Raw genomic sequence first — 22,597 nt, 5'->3', positions numbered from 1 at the left:
TTTATTGTGTTATTTCATTTGATTCAGCTTTGCTTTTCAAATCAGACAATGTTGTACATGGCCTTTTATCCCAAATATGTCTATAACTTTATGATCCCTAAGCCTTAAAAAATGCAGTTTTCTAATTGGGGTGGACAACAGTGTCAAGAGTTAACAATGTGGATTCACTTTCTTGCTGTAGGAGAAAAACTATGCTATATTCAAGTTGCATGATTTCTCTTTGTCTTTGTTTTCAGACCGTGAAAAACAAGAAGTTTCTGCACTTACTGCATGGTACTGTACTGTAAGGTTTTATTAATTCAGGCCTTGTTTTCTCATTCCTTACAGCATCATATCTACCACTAGTTCCATTAATCCTAGTAAAAATTCTCAGGAGGATATCTATTGCTCTTTCTGCAGGATAGAGAAAATTTTTCATTAAGAAACAACAGTTTTTCCCCTTCCCCACCTGCCTTCAATGGCTTTTTCTAATTAAAAGTACATTAACTCCTTGAGAGCAACAGAAATAAAACTTTCTCTATAAGTTGTACTTTTCACCTGCCCTTCTTAAAGAGAAATAGACCAACCTTACAAATGAACTAGTTGGAACCCTGGCAGCAGAAACAGGAATTTTCCCTTCTGCACTGCACCCACAAACATATACAAGTTCCCTTTGCTTTTTACTTTAGCCTGAGGCTTCCAGTATGTAGAAACCTGCTGTCTAAAATGAAACTTATACATTTAATAAGAATTCAAGGTTGTCTGAAGAGAATAGGCTCTTTTATTAACTACATAAGTCTGAAACTCAGTTAGACACTGCTCAGAGTTCTGTAAATATAAGTCTATATTTCACCATGGACATGTTCAGTGACTTAAAAGCAATATAAACAAGGTAATTCCTACAGGAGTGTAGCATCTTTTTCTCAGTGCAGTCATATCTATCCCAGTTACTGGCTACTTTACTTTACTACACTTTATTTCTTACAGTGTTCTAGAGGAGGTTTTTGTGTTGGGTTTTTGGTTTTTTACAAGGAAAAAACTTACAAAGAATAAGCAGCATGTGAGTAGCAAAGACATTGCTCATGTTTTTATGCAATATAAAAAACTCAATAACTGTATGAACAATGTTGGTACAACAGGGTATTTTCATTATGAATAGAGCTATATTTCTCTGCTACCTAAAAAATCAAACTCAGAGACTGCAAAAGGAAAGAAATCCCTTTCCTGCCTACACAGTAGTGTTATAAAGTCTCCAAAGCAGGATATCATGCACATGCCATATCTTGTATAGCAAAATATGCTAGCCTCATTTTTCAAAAAAGAAACAACACAAAAGAGAAACTTCTTAAGCCTAATGTGGCAGACAACTGCTGCCATTTGCAAATACTTTTTGGGTGCAAAAGTTGAACTACTCTTATCTCTAAAACACAAGGTTTTCCTAAGAAACCCAGAAAAACACACTTTTTTTTTTTTTCCTAGACACTGAACTGGCAATATTTCCCTACAGAACAGCTCTGAATCTGAGGGAAAAAAAAAAAATCAATTCCTTGACCCACAGCCGGAATGTGAGTGTGGAGGATCAGCAGTGGAAGCATTGCAAAGATGAAGGTGCAGCCACTGGCAGCAGCTCTGTACCAGGCTCTGGTCCTTCTGCAACCCCCCTGGGGCTCGTTCCTCCCTGCCCAGCCTCGCTGGTGGGACTGCACAGCCAGAACAGGACCCAGGGCAGGGCTGTGGCCATCAGGACTAACACTGGTTTAATCTGCACAGAGCTAGGGCTACATGCTAGAGCTGGCAAGGAGAGGAACTGAACTGGTTTGAACAGCCCCAAAATTATTTCCAGAGAGTCTAAAGGCAAAAAGGAGCCGACATGAGCTCTGTGCAGCAAATAAAAAGGGCATAAGCAGGGACCACACAAGATGGAAAACATTTGTGGCCATGAGATTTACATTGTTGAAGGACAAAGAGTAAAACCTACAAGAACAGACGTTTCCTACTGAATATGTGCAAATAACTGCGAAGCCCAGGCTGCCCTAAAGAGTGATATCAAAGGATTCAATTAAAGATAGAAAGGATTTATTGCTTCCACAGTTTTACAACAGAGCTGTAGAAGACAAAGTATAAGGACTGAAATTGTAAAACATTTTAATGCTTCTGAAAACAGATAGTGAGGAAACGGGTTTTTTTCCCCAGACAGTATTAAAGCATGTAACTCTGAGCAGCCTATATTAATCCTCTGAGCTGCAAAGCAAGTTGGGCTTGGATTATTTGGGAGTGAATGACAGATTTAGCTGTACTGATGAAACAGAGTACAAAAGCAAAGGATTTCACCAAAATTATGTGAAAAGGCAACCAATGTCATTTAAGATGACATCAAAACCTTGCTTTAAAAACGGTTCCAAATTTTTTCAAATCTCCAGAGACAACCAGAAATAGAGACTGAAATTACTCACTATAAGGTTCTGGAACCACAACAAGAATTAATTGCAGTGACTAAGCATACTTCTCTTGCCAGTAATGAAAAAAAAAAAAAAGACATCCTTTATCTATGATAATTTGACAGTAGTTGTTATTATTAACACAGAAATAAAGTGATCAATGCCCTCTCTCTAAAATACAGAACTTTTCATATTAACAGGTGACAAGGTGAGCGATCTTACTGGAGCTCAATTATAAACCAATTCTGAAAGGGAATATTTCACACTGAATAAGAACTACAAGGACAACACGAACACTGCTGCAAAGTTACAGAGAGCACAAGTTCCCCCCAAGACTTCTACACAGTGAGCAGGGATTGATCAAACAATGGAGAAAGTGTCACCAAAAATTCAACATGCAGCCAGCTCTGCTATAGATTAATAGAGAATTCAGGAAAGACTTGTGGTCAAATCTGCAATTATTTAGTCATAAGTGGCCTTACTGCAAACTGCAGCCACAACAAACAGTTTTGATCAGAATTTTCATTATTCAAACACACAGATCCCAGTCTTGCAGGTGATATCCTGCTCTCACCATCTGCACCAGAGTTTCTAGGGCTTTCAGGAAAACAGCAAATTAAACAAGGCTGAAAAATGCTGATTTTCATCAGATTTCCTAGTCTAGGTTTTAGTTTAGAGTTGTTATTTTTAAGCATTCAGTGACATTCATTCAGCCATCATTTCATTATGGAAAGTGAAAAGTGATGCTCACAGGACTACCATTTACTTGTTAGGGTACACCCTGGTCATGGAATTTGACACTTTGAATCTTGCACACCTTAATGGAAATAACCTTCCAAGCCTGGTTAGATCCAACACAACTCAAAAACCCGGTCTCCAGCAGAACTTAAAAAATACAAGAACCTTCTTCTTTTAGGGGAAAAAAAAAAAATAAATTTGCATTACTATCTAAAAATTTAGTTTTAAATCTACAAGCCAGATACCAGAGCCACCCACTGTGAATGAGATGTGTGCACTTTTACCAAGCCACTGGAATCTGACACAACCTCATGCACCTGGAACACTTTATAGAGCCACTATAATCAATGATCAAGAATCAAGAAGTATAACAAAAGAGCCCATATATTTTTTAAATACCTATGCCTTTAATGCACTTTTTACTATAATCTTAACTTACATAATCACAGTAGTGTTTTTCAAATATTCCAATATAATATCAAGCAATTTTCTGAAGGACTGATTTAGAACTGTACTGCTGAAGTGATTTATACTTTAATTCCCATGCACTTATCTAAATTGAATTTAATCTGACATCTTATTACCAAGTCCTATTACATTCTCCTAGAGCTCTTAGTAGTCTTTTCTAAAATTGCCTAATTTATATAAATTTATGGCAATACCATGTATTGACACCCTGCTTTTTCTAAGCAGAAAATATAATAATATATCAGTCAGTGCACAAAGCCTCAAAGAACCCCAATATTTGACTTCTTTCTAGTCCTTCCCAGTCACAGGACTTGTTCTTTTAGTTCCCTACCAATTCATGAGTAAGCATGACTGCACTGACCTTCCCCTTGCCTTAGTTGCTCCAATTTTCCTTAACAACTTTGAATGAGTTGCTAATCTTTTCAAAGTGCCATCTCCTAAATCCTGCTGCTTTCCTTCCAATAAAAATTAGAAAAAATAGCTACATACATTCTTCCAAAAAATGTTAGACTTTAATAATCCTGGTGGGCCTCTTCCAACTCAGAATATTCTATGATTCTATGAAATATTTTTCATGTGTAGCAACACATGTCTGACCACAAGAACTTCTACTTGAAGTACCCCAAAGCTGAGGCCCTGGTAAGTTTTAAGATCAGGATTCTAAACAGGAGAACCTACACTGCAGCTAAACTTACTCACCTTAGAACAATTTTTGTACTTTTACATTATATTCCTGAATAACTGAAACATTAACTGTCATTTTCTAATGCCATCAAAATAAATGTTATATCTGGACTTCATACCATTCAAATACCAGGGTTCCTCAAAGTCAGTGGCAGCTGTGGCATTTGGCACATTCAGGGATGACTGGTAAACAAGGGCTGAAATTGCACTTATTTGCCTCCTCTGCTCTTCTCTCCTGAAAATACTCAAGGTCAATGGCAACACTGGGGTTTTTTTTGAAAGAAGACAGCTATCTGTGGAGAAATGATCCCCTCAGAGATCTTTTAAGTTCATATTAAAGAAAATAACAATGAACATTATTTGAATATAAATTGAAAAATATATTTCAGTTCTGTTCAGTTAATCAGACTTAAATCTCCATGGGAAACTTGCAACACAGTTCTCAATTTAAACACTTCCCAACAATTTACAGCTTCATTTTGCCAACTTTTCCCCAAACCACACTCCCATGAATTTACTCAACCCGGAATGCTATGCAACAACAGCTGAACAAAGCCTGTGAAGAAGAGGTTTAATATGCTGATGAGAAAGAGTGCAGGAAAAAGCAGCAGCTCCTAAAAAAAGTCCACCTTTTTATTCAGATTAAAGATATCTTAGCAATGCATCTCTGCTTTCTACACTTTAGTTCAACATTGGCAGATCAATTTTCTTCTTACCTTTCTGCATCTATGACCAGAAATGTTAATTAGCTTTAGGACACTCTGGCCCCTCATTAGCATCAAAGTGTGAAAAATATCAGGGAGGGGGACAAGCTGAATGATGCAAAAGCTACTTGAAAGATGAACCAAACTTCATCATTTCTTGTAGTTGTGCAGAACTGCAAAATTGAATTAGGCAGTAAAACTGCTGTAACACAGATCCTGTTCAAACCCTCTGTTACATGGAGAGCAGGTTAAGTGGAAATGTGTATCAACAGCAACAGCTAAATCTGTTTTTCATTTTGCACTCTGAGCCCAAGCAAAAAATTGTGAGATGTTGGAGTAAGTGCCCAGGTATTGATGGCTATGGTTGGCTGAGCAACCAACAAACAATACACAGAAACAGAGCCCACATACATTGAATTACCAGGACCCAAAACAGAGCCCACATACATTGAATTACCAGGACCCAAAGGAAAGTTGATTCCAAAGGATGAGATTTGCATGTAGATACAGTTTCAAGTCCTGGAATTAGCCAGCACTGGTTTGAACTCTTGGTGCTGAAGGGATGCAGTGAATGAAGTGGGCACCTGCACCATCCAAACACACATCCACCACTGCTGGAACAATTCTTCCTCCTCCTCCTCCTCTTCACATGCCTCTCCTACGCTGTCAACGTTCAATTTCCAGTATAATACAGGGACATTTATATAACAGCTGTATCAAGGGAAAGGGATATATGGAATATATGGACTCATGAAGATGGATGAATATTAGGATCTCGCCCTTGAAGTGGATTTTGTATTCAGAGGTGGCTGATTTTAATACAACCAGAATATACAAACACATGTTTATATGGTTTGCAAGAAAAAGGTGAATTTCAGTTACATTTTCTCTATGAAATTGTTGGACTAAAATGCTTGTTTCCATAGTGAAACAAGACAAAAAGGCAAAAATTAAAAAAAAATTAAAATCTGGAACTGATAGTTCTATTCCCATGCAAACAAAGCTGTATCTAAAGAGACCACTTGATGTAAATAATATAAAAAGTTGCAAAATATTACAGATTTTTGGGGTTTTTTAAATAATATAGAGAAACCCACACATTTTGTTTCACTGTAAGTGAAATCTAAGCAACTTTAGAACTAAAAAATATTTTCTTTTTCTTTCTCAAAAAATTAAACAATCTTTCATGTTCAATGTCAAAGGATTAACCTTTCTAACACACAAAGCAAAATTAACTGTTCCAGCTCTCAGCAGCTGACACGCAGTTGGAAGCTATTTGATGGCTTTTTGAGCAGGATACTGGGAACTTCATGTGCATCCACTGATTGCTGAGTGCTCCATGGAGCTGCTCTGGAATTGCATTTTCACACCAGTTCTTCCAGTGAAAGGCTGAACTCCATCACCTGTTCCATCACTGGCTGTATTCGGTTACTCTCACATTCTTTGCAATACCTGCACATAGGATGAACTACCTTGCCATCCCCACAAGCAACTTCTCTTACAAATCAGTCAACAGATTTTCTGTCTCATTTTAAAAACTCTGGGATTGCAAATTATTTATAACTTCAACCCCAAAGTAATGACACTATTGTTCTGACCTCTGTTGATTACTTTTAATTTATATACAGGTTAGTCCTTTTTCACCTTCTGGTCTTGTTCAAGAATATAACAACAAAGCAACCTTGACAAAATCGGAATCAACTGGTAATTAATATTCCATTTAATGGAGATGAAAGCCATGGCACTCTAAGAAGATACTGCACTTATTACATTAAACTATATATAACTGCATCAAATGGAATATTTAAGCATTTTAAGTTGAGCATTTTATGCGTTAGTAACTCACTTAATTATTTTCTCCAGAGAACAAGCGGTATAGTATCACACTGATGCATGGGGAGTTATTTGAATAAATCTTCAGGCATCAGGATAGGATCAGATACCCCAGAGCCTCACTTAAATCAATAAAAACAGGGGGAAGTAGTGGGAAGAATGCTGCTTCTGGCTTATTTCACAGCACTGTCTGTACAGCAGGTACACCAATCATGCTGAAGACCTCGCTGCCTTAACTTAATGAAAATGTAACTCATACTTTCACACTTTCATAGAAGTAAAAAGTTACCTATATTACATCCTCATTTAAAATGTCTCTGCTAGACCTCTTGCTTCATGATAATCATGTTCTAATGAATTTGAGCTGCTTAGGTCACATTATACTTCTACACGGTCACAGCAGTCTCAGAAAACAGGTGAGAATGAATCAGTAGAAAGACTGAAAGGGCATAAACAAGAAACTTCACTAACAATTCCCTGCAGATAAATAAATGAATGTGTCACTATTCGCCAACACATAACCTCTCTAACTCAACTAAACCAGCCTCTGTCTAAAATATTTTCTGTACTGTAGCCTATTTTTGTAGCTCTGAATTTTATATGGGAAATATTACATCAGTAATCAATGACTGCAGAGAGAAATTGAAATGGAATTGAAGAGTCTTGAAATGAGCAAGAAAGGCAAGGAGAAAGAGAATGTTATGTTAGAGATCTGAAAAAGGGAAACAGGACTTCTGTTACTTTGTGTATATGTGCTTTGTTTTATACAGCATTTTCTTTTTATTGTACTGGCAAAAAATACCCATGGGTGGGACAGGACAAATTGGAAATTAAAGAAAGAATAAGAGACTGACAAAATTTGCAATGAAAAAGGTTTGAATCAGATTTGTACCTGATCCCAGCTGAAGCTGCTGCTGCAGGTGGGTGGTAGCCAGGGAGTTCCATCTTCTGGCCTCAAACTCCACCAGAGCTGTGGTGAAATCCAGATCACACTGTTAGTCAGAGGAGCACAAACATCAAACAGAATTCAAGCTGCAGCACTGCCCTAATTCATATGCTGCTACCCACTTTCCTGGTGGACTGTTGACAGCTGAGACTAACTCAGAAGCAAAAACCAATTTCCAACTCTTGTTTTGCTCAGAAATTTCAACTGATTTGGCATTGGAGAAAACTTGAAATTGAGCTGCTGTGGTGGTTGTCTGTTACCAAGGGACTCCTCCTGTGTAAGTGAGATTCCTACCTGGCTGCTCTCTGCCTTTTCAACTACTTTGTGCTGTTGAAAAAAGGATGTGGCCTTGGCCCACATTGTCTAGAAACTAAGAACTAACAAAATATAATACACATTTACATTAATTCATTAATATTACCCAAATAGCACAAACTTGGCTGCACTGAGCAAGATGAATATTTCTGAATATTTTGGGAAAAGCATCCAGCTGCTAGCTGGTGAGTCACATAACAAAATGCTTACTCCTCTAAAGAGTTATCCATCAATGTAAGTAATGTATGGGTTTCAATTCCCAGAGACACAGCCCACTTGACTTGGTCATTTTGATGTCATTCTTGACTTGATGCTACATAATTGCCATAATTCCTTGAAGTTATGGAAAGCTCCCCATAATGAAAGAAAAAGAATTACTGCCTTTCTGCACAACCTTCCCACCTCCCCTGCCTGCAGTTATTGCAGTAACTGATTTAATTTTTGCTGCTAATGAAAGTGTTCAAGATCTCCTTGTCCATTTGCTACAATTCTGCCTATCTTTCACCTTTCTCTTTCCCATGACTGTAGATTTGGGTCATTGACTGTCAAGGATGTTTTTATTCTTTTCAGAGGCATTATTCCAGTATGAATATGTACTCACTCTTAACAAACCCAAGATTTCAGCCTTCCCCTTAGCAGTGCTGGTAATATTGTTATTGTGACGCTGTCACAGTTCTTATGTCACCTTTATAATTTGCAAATCCTTTTTTGCCTGAAGTGCCACTCATGGGTATAAGCAGACCTAAACTGTTTACACTGCCCATAGCTCTCACAGACTGCTCAAAGACCACAGGCTTATATTAAAAAAGTTTGTAGACATTCTCCCTTCACATTTCTCCAGTTGTGCTGAATACTTACATTGATATTTTCATCAGCAGTATTAATTCTACACACCATCTCATCCCTTAGTGATTTCCAGAAAAACCAGCATAACAGGGTGATGCTATTGAAGAGTTAGCCATGGAATTAAAATGAACTAGAGGGACGGGACTTCTTAAAGAAAGACCTATCCCCAGCTCCTCACAGTGGGATTTTGAAGGATTCAGAAATTGTAGGAGAGAGATGAACCATCTGTTCTGTCAGCTGGGGGAGGAAGGAGATTTAGGATACTGATCTAGAATAAACTCACAGTACAATATTACATCTTTTCTGGATATTCCAAAAAAGGAGACAATCATAATTGTCTTTTTCTTTAATTCATTACTATGTATGGTAATACTTTCAATTCAGCCTCGTGTCTTGGTCTGAAAATACTAGATATAGAACACCCAAAAGCACAACCAGGTAATTCTAATGACTTTTCACATTAAAAAAAAAAACAAATCCAGTGTCAGATCCCTGATTTTCTGAAAATTTCACAACTAAATTGATATCTGAATTTTGCACCTGAGACCCTCCTATCTACTGTAAAGAGAGAAATTGAGAGGTTTCTGTCATTAGTGATCTTTTGATTTACTTTTAGCTGCTAAGTAGCGTTACAAGAGTAACAAATGTGGGTAGAGATATAAAACTTTAGGTAAGGTTTAGCTGCAAGTACATGTTTTCCATGATACTAACAAAAAACATCTACACAGCACAACCATCTGACTGATGAAGGGCATGTACAACAAGCTCCTGGTATCCTAGGAGTCAAAGGAGGAAGTATTATCAAACTATTTCACAAATCATATCAGTGTAAGAGTTTCTCTTCAAAATTCAGATGACTTGAAGTTTAACAAAAAATCTAGAGCATAAAAAAGAAAGCTGGGCTTCTCTAAATTAAAAGCTTCCATCAGTTATAGTTCAACCAAAATTTTGTCCTAAATTTAAGACAAAGACATGAATCTCATGGTTCATCAAGGTCAAAAGAAGGTCCACTACACATCCCTTTTCTCCTAGTTTGAACCTGTAGTAACATACAGGTTTTCTATATGAACAAGAACTTCAAAATTTAACATATTTAGAACACCTTTAGAAACCCTGAAATGAATTAAATTCTTGATATCTAATTCAGCGAATTCTAGGGTGGACCAGCAGAAATATGCAGCATAGAAGCAATTTGATATATCTCCTGTATCCAGAAACCAGATTCTCTGGTTCCAGAACAGTTTCAAAATATCCAAAGGAACAACTGAAACTACAGCCCTTATGTGAAAAGGACAAAAGAAACAGTAAAATATTTTTTCATCAGAAGCCAAACAACTGAGCAGCTGCAATGTCTGTACTGAATCACAACTCAATCAATTCTTACCTAGTAAATTATCTGTAACTCTAGTAATTCGCTGGCTCAGTAACATGGAGGGATTATGCCCAATAACTCTATGGAAAATAAGTGCCCACAGCACTGTTACCAGAAGTCAAGTGCCTTCTTCTCCTCACACGTCGAACTGGGCGGATTTGAGCCATCCCAAACCTCTTTGCCCTGAGCCTAGAGACCACTCCTTGTGATACAGCCCATATATTTGATTTTCAAATGAGAAAGCTAAGCAGAAATGAGGAATGGCAAGCCAAACTTTCAGGAAATCCATAGGAACTGAACTGACTTCAAAGAAGCCGGTTAATCAGGAGCTGAGAACCACTCGTAATCACTCATTTCCCTAAGCATGCTATTTTCCCAATTTCAATGGCACTGGAAGTGAGGTATTCCGACCCTAGAGCTATCACCTTTCAGACAACCCGCGATTCATCAATCATCCTTTTCATGCAAACCTCCAAGTCTGCCTTTTGCCAATGTAATCTAATCTAATCATCATCTTCCCATCTTTGCAGAACAGTCAAAGCCTCCAACCACCTCCTGCCTCAGGGGTTTTTGCAAGGCAGGGGCGGGACCCCCATCAGGGACAGACGCTCCGGGCTGCACAGGCAGGACTGTAAATACCCACCACAGGATGCTCCCAAGGTCTGTGCTGCTCACCATCAACCATCACTGCCCCTACATTTTCTGGAAAGCATTGCTAGGATTGTCACCGGCCAGTGGGTGTCTAGAAACAAGGAGTGGGCAGGCACAGCAGTGTTTGATTCCTGGAACAGCAACTGAGCATAAGAGGAGAAGGCAGGCTCATAACATGTCCATACAAAGAAACTTCAGTATGGCTCAATCCAAGAATATCCATGTACAGGTTTGGAATCATATTTTTATTACCAAGAGATAGAAATGGATTGCTTTTTTGGTATCAGTACAACTTCTAAAAAATGTCCACAGTCAAATGGCAATGTGGGAAGAAGGTGATTGCATTTTTTAAATAGTTTTTTATTAATACAATCTGAACATCTTCTGAACCTGAACATCTTTTTAGTAATTCTCCATGACAGTAAGGCTACATCAAAGAGAGGGGTTAATGAGCTACAAGTTTCTTTGCAATATAAAAATGCAGTTCTAGGAGTTTTGCCATTTTTTAAGTACAATCAAATTACCAGTACTATGTACTTGGTCTATCTTCTCCTTGTGTGAAAAGAAAGAGGTAAGAACAGCACCAAAACTCTCTGAAAATGCTCACAACAGTGCTACCTTACACCTGGTGCACATTTTGTTCCCAGCCCAGCAATATCATCACATTCCAGTTGAGGTCTTTATGTTCTACCCCATAACAAACACTGCTAATTTCTACTCTGGTTCTAATACAGAATCTCTTGACATTACTGAGAGCAGCAATGAGCAGATCTCTGTTCAGCTGCACAACCCTACACTGAGCCCCAGGCTAAACCAGTTTATACATTTGGGACAGCACACACCTTCTGTTAGTTAATCCCCAGCTGACAAATTACAAAAGGGAAGATAACAAACACGTAGGTATCTAAAATGAAGTGTTTTCAGCATGACTCACCTCATAAACCCCTGGAACCTAAACGGATTAGAAGTTTATAACAGGAGTTTCACCAGGATGTTGGCTTGCTACTAGGGCTGGCTTCCAAAATGAAGTTACAGATCCCAAGGCATATTTAGATTTCAATAACATGAACATACTAACGGCACTTACACCCTTGAGAAAAAATTCTAAGGCTGTCTCTGAGCATTATAAAGGCTGTTTTATTCGCTTACCACTAATATCTATCTTGTTTCATTATAAAGCACTTGAAGAAAGCCTTGTGCATACAGAAAATGTTTTTTCTTTCCCTCCATCGTGCATAGCTCGCTTGCCATCTAGTGGGCACAGCACGTGAATTAAAGCACAGCTACTCTCGGCAAGAAGTGAGCAGTCACAAAGTGTGTGCTTATAACAGCTTTGTTTAAAATATTTTAACTAGCAGCAGAAAATTATTTGCATAGCTAGCAGGACTGTCTGTTAGATTGCCTTGAATGATAAATTTTGTCCAAGTCCTAGGCAACCTCATAAAATAAATCTTTTAAAAAACACTTTCTTCCATGCCATAGGTTCTTTTTAGTCTCAAAAAAATAAACCACAATGATGAAATCAGATTATAGTTCATTTTATAATACTTCCGAGATAATTTGCAACACTAGACTATTGAGACAAAAACCACAAGCATCCAAAGCCTCCATCTTCAAGAAAAAACAAAACATCCCCTCATTTTTTGTCTGGAGAATGAAGAGTTAAGAAAAAACATCTTGCACTTCCTTGATTCAACCCCCCAAAGTACAGTCAATTAATTACACGTTTAAATTAAGCATTTGATTAAGTGTCTTCCTTGACCAGAGAGCTCAGTATCTTATTGACCTGTGAGTCTGAGTTACAGCTCATTTGCTTTGAAACCAGCCCAGGACAATGAACAGCAGGAAACAATGATTTTGTGCTTGCATGCATCTATTTAAAAATGGAGTAAATCCTTAAATGATCCAGAGCTGAATTAGACTGAAAGGGTCAGTAACCCTTCAAAGTTTTATATAATTCTTTCAAACAACATTTTGTGTAAGTTTTAGTGTGCTTCTGCATTGTCAATTTTAAGGCGATTAAAATACTTGAAAAATTCCTTATAAGAGTCAACAGAGGACAAAAAATATTTATCAATCAGAAAAGAGAGATTGTACAGTCCCTCTAATTTCCTGTTCAGAAAATTATATTCTGACCCTGAATGTAGTCTGAAATCATCAAATAACATGCTGTGTACATTTTTTTTCTTAATCAAGTTAAACATCTGCTAATGACCACAGGGAATGATAGGCCACAGCTGGCTAGATCATGCACATGTGATTACTGCTTAGCCACCATTTATGTAATTAGTTACAGTCCTACTAAGCTACTTAAAACATGTGTTAAAAATCTAATGAGGAGCTGACACCAGTGGGTCTTTACAGCATGCTTAAATCCTTCCCAAAAACTGTTTGAATACGTCTCTGACATGCAAACAGGACACATGCAGAAAATTATTGTACACCAAAATATTACTGCTTTAAAGAAACACATATATTTACTCAAGGGAATATTTCTGAGTATGCATGTTTTCAAAAGATGTATCGTTCTATAGGGCTGGCAACACATGGGGAAATTTTTATTGTGGCTAGTCATATTCCAAAACTTAAACCCTACCAGGGAGAACTGGCCTTCCAGAGGGAATAAATATAAGCACTTGAGTGAGTCCCTCGACAGCAGTTTTGCTAAATCTGTGTGATTCTGCCTTTGGCCAACATGGAATGAGCTGCTGGATTGGGGCCCAGAGGGGCACTTCCCAGCAATACCTGCAGAAAGCCAGATTCAGATGCTGGCAGCCTCAGCCCCAGGCCAGCCCATGCCTGCTGCTCCTGTTCAGAATCTGCCCGCCAGGAGCACCTTAACCACTGCAAGGGTGAGACCAGGACACACTGAAATCCAAGCAGTCACTTATAAGACAGCCAGTATCAAGGGGAACTGTTGGAATTGTGCATAATTATGGTCCTTCAAACATTTCAGTTTAACATCAGGGAAGCGCAAAGTGAGGCAGAATGGCAGGTAATGAGGAAGGAGTTTTGTTTTCTCAACAGGCAGCATTACAGTCAGAGCTCTCCTTACAAGCCAGAGAATGTCTGTTGAGCGTGGGCATCTCATTTGGAAGGGTGATATGGGATATATCAACACAGAATGTTAAACACTGTCTCCCATAATGCTGTGGAGGATTTTCTTTACTTGTCAAGTTACAGGCTCTTTCAAATAAAACTTTCCGTTCTGTTCCTCAACTTTTCCTTCAAAATTGGATGAAGCCCTGAGCAACCTAATGCTGAATTTGGCCCTACTCTGACAGGGATTGACCAGCTAAGCTACTGACCTGGCAAGTTCCCTGAACTATTCTTGAGGTGCATTTATTGCTTGAGACAAAGTACAAAGAACAGGTGTAGTTACACCACAGAATGGGATCACCACCAAAGAAAGAAGATTTCCTTCTTCATCTCTTCTGGCCAACAAATCCACATCTGTTAAAAGTAAGCATCAAAAAAAGGTAATCAGATCAATTTTAATTCCAATCAGTACAGAGAGCAGATATGATTTGTGATCAGGACTAGACTCCTGCTCTGAACTCTTCTCCAGAGAAAAGTTAGCAAGTTCTCTTCAGAGTCCCTAAGAAACAATAACAAAATGCATAACCTGAGAACTCAAACACCCAAACTTCAGTATAATTGATTAATATGATAAACCAGAAATATCTACATAAAACAATACATCTCACAATAGTATGTTTATTACAAATGCCTACAGGAGTATGTAGGCAATGGAGCATGAAGAAATACTCATTAAGTTTCAGCTTTTCAAGCTATTAAACATTCTGTCTGGATCACACCAAACACTTTGGTGTGTTACTAGAGGACTATTGCACTCATGTTTAAAAGCAAGAGTATCCTTAAGCAACTTGCAAAAATGAAACTTCATTCAACCATTCCAAATTCCTGTTGTTTGCACACATCAGGACTGACTCCAGCTAAGTCAGTAACAGAACACTAATCTTTACACAATGTAAGATGAAAATCCCCTATTAAGAGAGCAAAGCCTTTGCATTTGTATCACAAGTTCAAGCAGATTTTTTTACCAAGTAAATTTGAAAATTTATGATTTGGAGCAGAGGCCTAGATACTCAAAGAACTGGATTTGGCTGTCAGGTTTCAAGTTTTGCAGTCACACAGCAAAGTTAAATATCTGAACTATTTATGGTTATTTTTACTTTAATCTACAGGTAGATGAAATAATAGGTGTAATCATTACCCCAAATTAAAGATTCTGCACGGATAGTTTCATTTCTTACTTAGGTATTCCTTAAAGACTGTTTTTTCTAAGTTTCTTTTTCTTTTCTCCATAGTTTTACAAATGGTATAATACCGTATTATTTATTTCCATCTTTATTTTCCTTTGTTTTAAATAACAAACAGCACTAAAAGTACAAAAAAAAAAAAAAAGATAACCTGAAAACTTTAAAAAATCACAGAAAGCCTGAAGAAACAAATACCAAAGGTCATACCAAAGACCAAAGGTCATACACAGAAGTAGGAAATTCAGTAGAACTTTAAAATATTTACATCTGCTTACAAGGTAAAAAGAAAGAGCTTTACAAATGTATATTTTGAAATGCTGAGCATTCCCACAATGTGTTAAGTATCGTAACTACTTAAACACTTCTGCCTACATAAATTATCCATATTGTTTCTGTCTGATATGCATACTCCATTTACACTCACATTGTAATTTACTATGACTGAACTTAGTAAGCCAACTGGAAACAAACACCCTGAATCCTGGGTGAGCTCTCAGAGCTCCACAGTGTTCAAATGAAAGAGAAATGCTATGCCCCTAACAGGAATAAAACATTCCCTGCTATACACTACACTCCCAGCTCCTTTAGCAGGAGTGTAGTGTATTTCTGCATCTTCCTTTGGGTCCCTGCTCCCTCAAGTTTGAACACCAGCCTATTAGGGAGCAACATCCTTTTCAGGTACTGGCATGTGGCAATACAAAAGTTGGTAGCAGCCAGTCTGTTTTCAGGGTTGTAATAAACTCTGCAGACAAAAGACTTGGGAATAAACAGTGTGATTTGTGACTCTTCCTGCCATGCTCAGGCAAGCAGCCACATCACATTTGTGAGGACTGTTTATATGAGCAAACACTACTTAGAGGGAATATGACTTGTAGACTTGGGCCCAAATCAATCCATTATGGCCACAGGATAACATCACAAATTAAACTGTAAAGCAATTAACACCATACATACCTGTAAGGTCTGTAAAGACCTCACCTGGGAGTATGAAGTCTCCTAAAACCCCCTTTCTGCCCTGCATTTTAGCTGCATTCAAGATAACACCTTAAGTGCCTACTTTTTCCCCAGATGATAAATTATAATTGTAATGCTAAAGGCACTTCAAAAACATTCTTGCAGCTCTCGAAATCCTGTAACAACTTCCTCATCATGAAAGTCCAATATCTAGAATACTGATTCAAGACCAGTTTTTTATTGCTGCAATAAAGCGAGAAAAACAGAGGGAAGGACAGCGACCAAGAGAGCAGGCAGTGTGAGGGGGGCGATTACACCTCACAGTACCGTAACCTAGTTTTAAATACACGTGGTTATGAAATTCCCATAAAGCCCTTCAAGAGAGTGCCAGTATTACTTTATCAGAAAGATATTCCAACTAGCATTCTTTAATCTCACAATCTCTGGACTATTTATGGTCCACAAAAATTTACAGCTTCCCACAGCCTTCCTCACCATCCCTCCCCATGAAGGGCTTGTAAGTCAGTTCACAGAGGAAAGATGACTGGGGGCAGTGTTTTATTGGGTGTGTATTTAAAACAAACAGAAAACTCCAGCGTGTAGCAGGAAACTCGGGCAGAGCGCTAGACCAGGATTCGGGAGAAAAACATTTGTGTCCATTCCTGAGGGGGTCTCAGGGATGGGGGTCTCCCTCCTCTGCTCTCCCTCATGTGGGGTTGTGCTGTGGAAGGACCACCCCGCACCGCGCTTCGATAATTCATTCTAACTAATTAATTCCTACAGAACCTTCACTTAATTGCGGGGAGGAAAAGTTTACCTCCGACTTGGCGTGGCACTTACAGCAGAGCTGCCTCCAGAGAAGACTTCCACACGGCCGGGGCTGGGCTTTGGCGGGACCGGGGCTCCCGGTCAGGGAAGCGGGGCGGAGGACAGAGGCTGAGGGCTGGGGACGGAGGCTGAGGGCAGAGGCGGCGCTCGGAGCGGGCGGTGGCTGCTCAGGTAGGGGCGGTCCAAGCGCTCCGCCCGCCCCGCCCCGCCCCGCCCGGCCGTGCCGTGCCGTGCCGTGCCGTGCCGTGCCCTGCCCGCCGAGCCGAGAGCGGTGATGCGAGCCCGGCCCGGCCCTCCCCGCTCGCCGAGCCAGTCCTGCCGCGTCGGGAGCCGCGGTGCGCAGGGCCCGCCCCGGCGGCGCTGCCCGGCTGGTTCCGCAAGTTTGTGACAGCTCCCTCACGGGAAGCCGAGGCTGCCGCGGCGCTGCGCTGGGGCCGGGGCGCTCCGCAGGACCGAGCTCTCCCCGCCGGCACCATGTCCCGGGACCCCGAGGAGGTGAACAAGCTGACGGAGAGCACGTACAAAGTGAGTGCGGGACGAGGAGGGGTTGCCCGTGGCCACCTTTGCCCGGGCACCGGGGGCCGCGGGAGGCGCGGGGCAGCCGCGGCTCCTCACGCGGAAACGCAGCAAACTTTTGTCTTCCCCCCGCACCCCCCCTTTACTTTTTTCTCTTTACCTTTTTCTTTTTACTCTTTTTTTTTCTTTACTTTTTTCTCTACTTTTCTTGGCTTGGGTTTGGTTTTTTTCTTTCCTTCTCCTTTTTACCCCGCTCCCCGTTTCGCTCCCCGGGAGGGGTCCCGCCCGCCCCGCTGTGTCCGGGGCTCCGCCGCGCCCCCGGGACAAGGCGGCTTCCAGAGCGGTTTCTGCCTCTCCAGCAGGCTCGGTTCACCAGCCGGCCCTAATTCCCTCGGTGTGTTCTGGTGATAAGGTGGTTTGGAGATCCTGGTGGCTGTGGTCCTCTGCTCGAACCGTTTCTTCATACGGGCCAGAGACTAAAAATGGCTTAAAGCTGAATTAAGTTGCTTGCCAGCGTCCCGAGATGATAATCAGATTTATGATGGTGCACCCTAGCACTGCCTCAAAGTACTGACCGCTGTGGGTAGTTCAGTTCATGTTGGGAGGCTTTTAAACTCCAAAATGCCTCGTTATTTGTAAATTAAAAATATTTTGTTTATGGGCACCAGACACTTCTTCTGAACTCTTTTTCCCTGTAAACACACTATTTCCAAAACACAGCAATTCTAGTTGGGAAAAATTCCCTTGAGAATCATACTTTTGGATGGGTAGTGAAGTAATCCATAATTGTATCTATAATCCTCATTCTGTACAGTGTGTTGTACCAGAGAAAGCACTCAAATTTGCATGATTGAATGCATTTGCATATTTAACTTACAGCTGCATTTGCAGCTTTGAGCCCTAAGGAAAGCTTTCTGATGGATTGTTCTATTTCACTGTTTACTAAATTTTTCTGGTTTATTATCAAATGTTTTCATATTTCTGAAGATGTTGTCATCAGCATTTAAAGGTTTCCAAAAACATTGCTAGGAGTAAATTTTGCTGTTACTTTTGTTGTTCTTTGATGCACATTTAAGTCAACATTACCGCTCACTTTAAGCAGTCCAGTTATATTGGGGTCACGTTGTATTTGCTGTTTACTTTCTTTGGACTTAGATATCAAATTCATGCAAAACTACTGAAAAAAGTGAGATTATCTGGCTATAAATTTTGTCCTCTGGAACCAGAGCAGATAATTTTAAATAGTCTGGTGCTTTTTGGTATTGGTTACATTTGTGGCAAGGCCATAAGCAAACATAAATTCCCCTCTCAGAAGAGCACCCTGTAAATACAGGCTCATAGAAGAGAAACCTGGGAAGTTGACTGTTCAGGGCTGTGCCAACAAAGGAATGCTCTCCTCTGTCTATTGACTTCCAGAATGCAGTCAAAACAGTTTCACAGAGGAGATGAGAGAAGATCTTCTGTGTGTTTTAATGGACGTAATTTAAAATGGGCTTTAAAGGAATAAGAGACATCTAAATAGTAAAACCTTCCCTGTTATTCAGTACTTATTTCCTGGTAAAGTTTACGTTTTAGTTTTGTTTTCTCTAATTCGACTAATTCAAAGGGATCTTTAAGGTTGAAATAACCAGGAAAACCACGAAGGAACACAAAGTTAATGTTGACAGTGTGATGAAATGTCTCCTCTGTAGGTATTTTGAGAGGTCTGGCATGTTGCATCACATAGCTCGTACTCACAGGCCTGGAAACCCTCCTGCCCTGCCCTCATTAAAAATTGAAACTTTATCCAGATAAGGTATAAAGGCTGCTTCAGATAGAGAATGCATTCGGGGTCCACTTTAAAGCAGTTATTTCTATATCAAAGTTGAAATCTTGAAAACAGTTGGTTACCCTTTAGGGGCAGAGAGCAGGAGCCTGTGTATTCAGCACTGGCTGGGACTGTAATCACAGCTCCCCCATCTAAAACAAATGAACACCTCTTTGTGCCATGCTCCAGCCTGTGTGGAGAGTGTGCTCTCCTTTGTTCAGCAGTGCTCATGGCACTTCTGCTCTTGCCTGTGCCATCCTAGCAGAGCACTGCTGAAACACCGTGCTGGAATGGGTAAAATCCAGAGCAGTGGGTGTGCTTCTCCTACCTCTGAGACTAAAGGCTTGGTCTGGGCAAAAAACAATTCAGTGCAGTGCAGTGATGGCATCTGTGCCGCAGGACCAAATACAGGCTTAAGACTTCTCAAAAAAATCAAGTTTTGGGTGACCTGGAAAAATAATAGAAAATTAAATTGAATACCCTGCTGGCCTGCTATTTTCTGGGTGTGGGGGAGTATTGTGGTTTTTTTCTTTCTTACAGTGCTAATCCATTGGATTTATTAAATGCATAGTGACCTGTGTTATACAAAGCTTCAAAATATATTTACAGAAGTCATCAGGTGGCTGAGTAATGCCGTTTTATTTTTATCTTGTTCTTCCTTTCTTCTGGCAACAGCACCAGAAAGTGAATACCTCAGTGTTTTTCAGCTAACCTGACTAAATAAACAGCATAATTCACAAATGTGTGTGCACGCACAAAAACCAGGGCTGACATTTGCCCTTTATGTAAAACCTGGAGAATCACTTTACCGCATGATAGGAATGGCACGTGCACAATGAAGCCCAAGGGTGTGGGAGCCTATGACTAAAGAGGGCCACAGCTTCCCTTGTGCCAAGGAACTGCTGAGAGGTTCCCTGGTATGACACTGCCCTGCCCGGGCAGCGCCCTGTGGAGACCATGTAGGGGGGATGCTGTGGCACCCCCTGACGCACAGATGGTGACTTGGTCACCCCAGGTTGTGTGTTGTTGTGTCCCTGCAGCCTGTACAGGTTTTCTGCTGTAAGTGAGAGAAAACTGCTTGGCATCCGGCTGAGATACTCAGAGTGCAGGGGAAAGGGGACAAGACAGGAAAGTGCTGAGGTACAGACCTGTCCTTCTGCCTGGATGGGCCAAGGGCTGGGCAGGCAGCTCACAGACTCTTCCTGTGGGGTGAGGTTTCCAGAGCTCTTGATAAGGCCATGATTGGTGTTGCTCATCTGGGATTTAAAAGATATATCTCATGGTATCCAAGTAAACCTTACCCAGAAATTTTGATTATCAACCAAAGCACAATTTAAAAAAACCAAAACACCTACCCACCAAAAAAACCCCACTTTGTTCTCCCTAGAGGCATTGAGAATTATTTTGGTAGGCTATATTGTTTTATCACAGAAATATATCTGATAAATTCAGTTTAAAGTCCTAAATTCCATGTTTCTGTATTTTAAAAAGATTCACAATTATATTAAACTACTGGACTTGTGTATCAAATGTCAAACTCACTGATAGTCCCAGCACAAGCTGCAGTCAGGTTGTTGCTTTGCATCCCTGCATTATAAATCTAACTTGGGGGAAGAGGAGCCTTTGGGAGTTTGTATAAAATCCAGTTCTTCCTCAGTATAAATGATCTCTTCTGCCATTATTTAGGGTTATGCCTGCTTGATGTCTATCCTTGGGCATGTGTTCATAACCTGAAAAGGTTTGTATTTGAAGCACACTGATGGATGATGTATTAAGGTTTCTCTTAAACAAGAAATGTTTCATCAAGACGACTAAGAATTAGTCATAAGAATTAGTCTTTTTGAATAAACACTGGCATCTTGATTTTGTCTTTTCCATTATGTTAAACCTGTTTTAAAATAATATTAAGCTAATATACAAATATAGCTTAATATGAGATGTGCTGAGGGCTGAACTGTGCCCTTCTGAACAGTGTATTATGGATTCCAGGAGCTAAAGGAGGAGATGAAATGCACTAATGTACAAAATGCTTCAAGTGCAGTAGAGCACAGTATTATTTCCTTTTTGTACAGCTTTGTACAGCTTTTGAATCTTCTCAAGGGCGGGGGAGGATCTCAGACATTGTGTGGCAACACTAGATTCTTTAAAAATTTACTCAATTTCAAATTGAGGAATAACAATTTAAATTACTAGTAGCTAAACAGAGCTTAGCTATGAATAGATGTAGTGATGGTAATAGGAGTGATGGCAGACATCAGGACCTACTTTTCTCTGGTTGTTTCCTAATTTCAAAATTCTACCCAAAGATGTTGTTATTCACTCTTCCGAGGGTGCCTGCAGGATGTAAATGTGAGACTGCAGGGAGTCTCTGCATTGTTTAGTTGTGTGCATACCTGCTGAGCTATTGTTCAGTGAGGTGTGTCTGTAAGTAAAAAGCAAAGCTGAGCATTTACAGGAAGGCACTTTTACAATGGCTGTCATTTGTTTTGAAGATTAGTGTTGTTTATATGACTATCAGGAACTGCAGAAGATAGAATACCCACACACAACAAGTGGAAATTCAGGACTTCTTCCTCTTCAGCCAGCTCCACGCTACCAGGCTGGATAACTCACACTGGTTTCATGTGGTGAGGGGAACACAGCAACTCTTAGAACAGAGTCTATGAGGATTTAATGACTCAAACGACCAGAATAGGTTTCCCTTATGCTTTTTTCCCTTGGAAGGTCGCTTTTGCCAGCTCTGAAGGTCTCTGCATAAAAGATGTTTCCAGTTGCCTGTTTTGAAAATGTTTCCCTTTATTTCCATTCATCCTAAATAATAGAAAGCTGTAGAATCTGATCATGTGCCTCCTCTTCTCGTTAATTATTCTGTTCATGAGAGGTAGTGTGTCACTAGAATATAGGACACACGATTGACAATTAGGAGGCCCTGTTTGTGTGCCTCACTGTACAGACAAATGATGTGCTGTGAACCACTTTATCTCTCCCAAACTCTCTCTCACTTTATGATGTTTATTTGGATTAAGACAAAGGTTTTATTTCCATGTCCTTGTACACCAAGGCAGATAAAATACTGTTATTTTCTGAGATTTTTGACAATTTTACATTAATTGTTCTCCTGATCACAAATTTTTCTCTGTTCCTCTGTCTTTCTTTTTGAGAAGTTTTGAGATCTGGCTTTATTGTATTAATTGTATTGTATTAATTGAAATTTTGCACTGGTGTTCAGTCCCAC

General features: G+C 39.8%; 1 protein-coding gene and 1 long non-coding RNA gene across 3 annotated transcripts in view; one reads left to right on the top strand and one right to left on the bottom strand.

The window, feature by feature from the left end:
• The window catches only part of LOC107211333, a 46,259-nt gene extending 29,066 nt beyond the window's left edge, over window positions 1-17,193 (bottom strand). The window contains exons 1-3 of the long non-coding RNA XR_004499433.1: window positions 17,029-17,193; window positions 14,283-14,427; window positions 7,737-7,836 (exon numbers count right to left, since the gene is read on the bottom strand). This is a non-coding gene — a long non-coding RNA (uncharacterized LOC107211333). The remainder of the gene's footprint in view (window positions 1-7,736; window positions 7,837-14,282; window positions 14,428-17,028) is intronic.
• Window positions 17,194-17,326: 133 nt separating this feature from the next.
• BAIAP2L1 (BAR/IMD domain containing adaptor protein 2 like 1) overlaps window positions 17,327-22,597 on the top strand; it is a 34,560-nt gene continuing 29,289 nt past the window's right edge. The window contains exon 1 of one of the 2 annotated variants that reach the window (XM_015643043.3): window positions 17,327-17,564. In XM_015643043.3, the coding sequence (XP_015498529.1) occupies window positions 17,514-17,564 (51 nt within the window). In that variant the 5' untranslated portion in view covers window positions 17,327-17,513. The remainder of the gene's footprint in view (window positions 17,565-22,597) is intronic. The other variant, XM_015643042.3, reaches the window with a different exon arrangement.

The sequence above is a fragment of the Parus major genome, chromosome 14 (assembly GCF_001522545.3).
Source record: "Parus major isolate Abel chromosome 14, Parus_major1.1, whole genome shotgun sequence".
Classification (NCBI taxonomy): Eukaryota; Metazoa; Chordata; class Aves; order Passeriformes; family Paridae; genus Parus; species Parus major.
The sequence above is the reverse complement of the archived record's forward strand: the minus strand, read 5'-3'. Positions and strand labels throughout refer to the sequence as shown.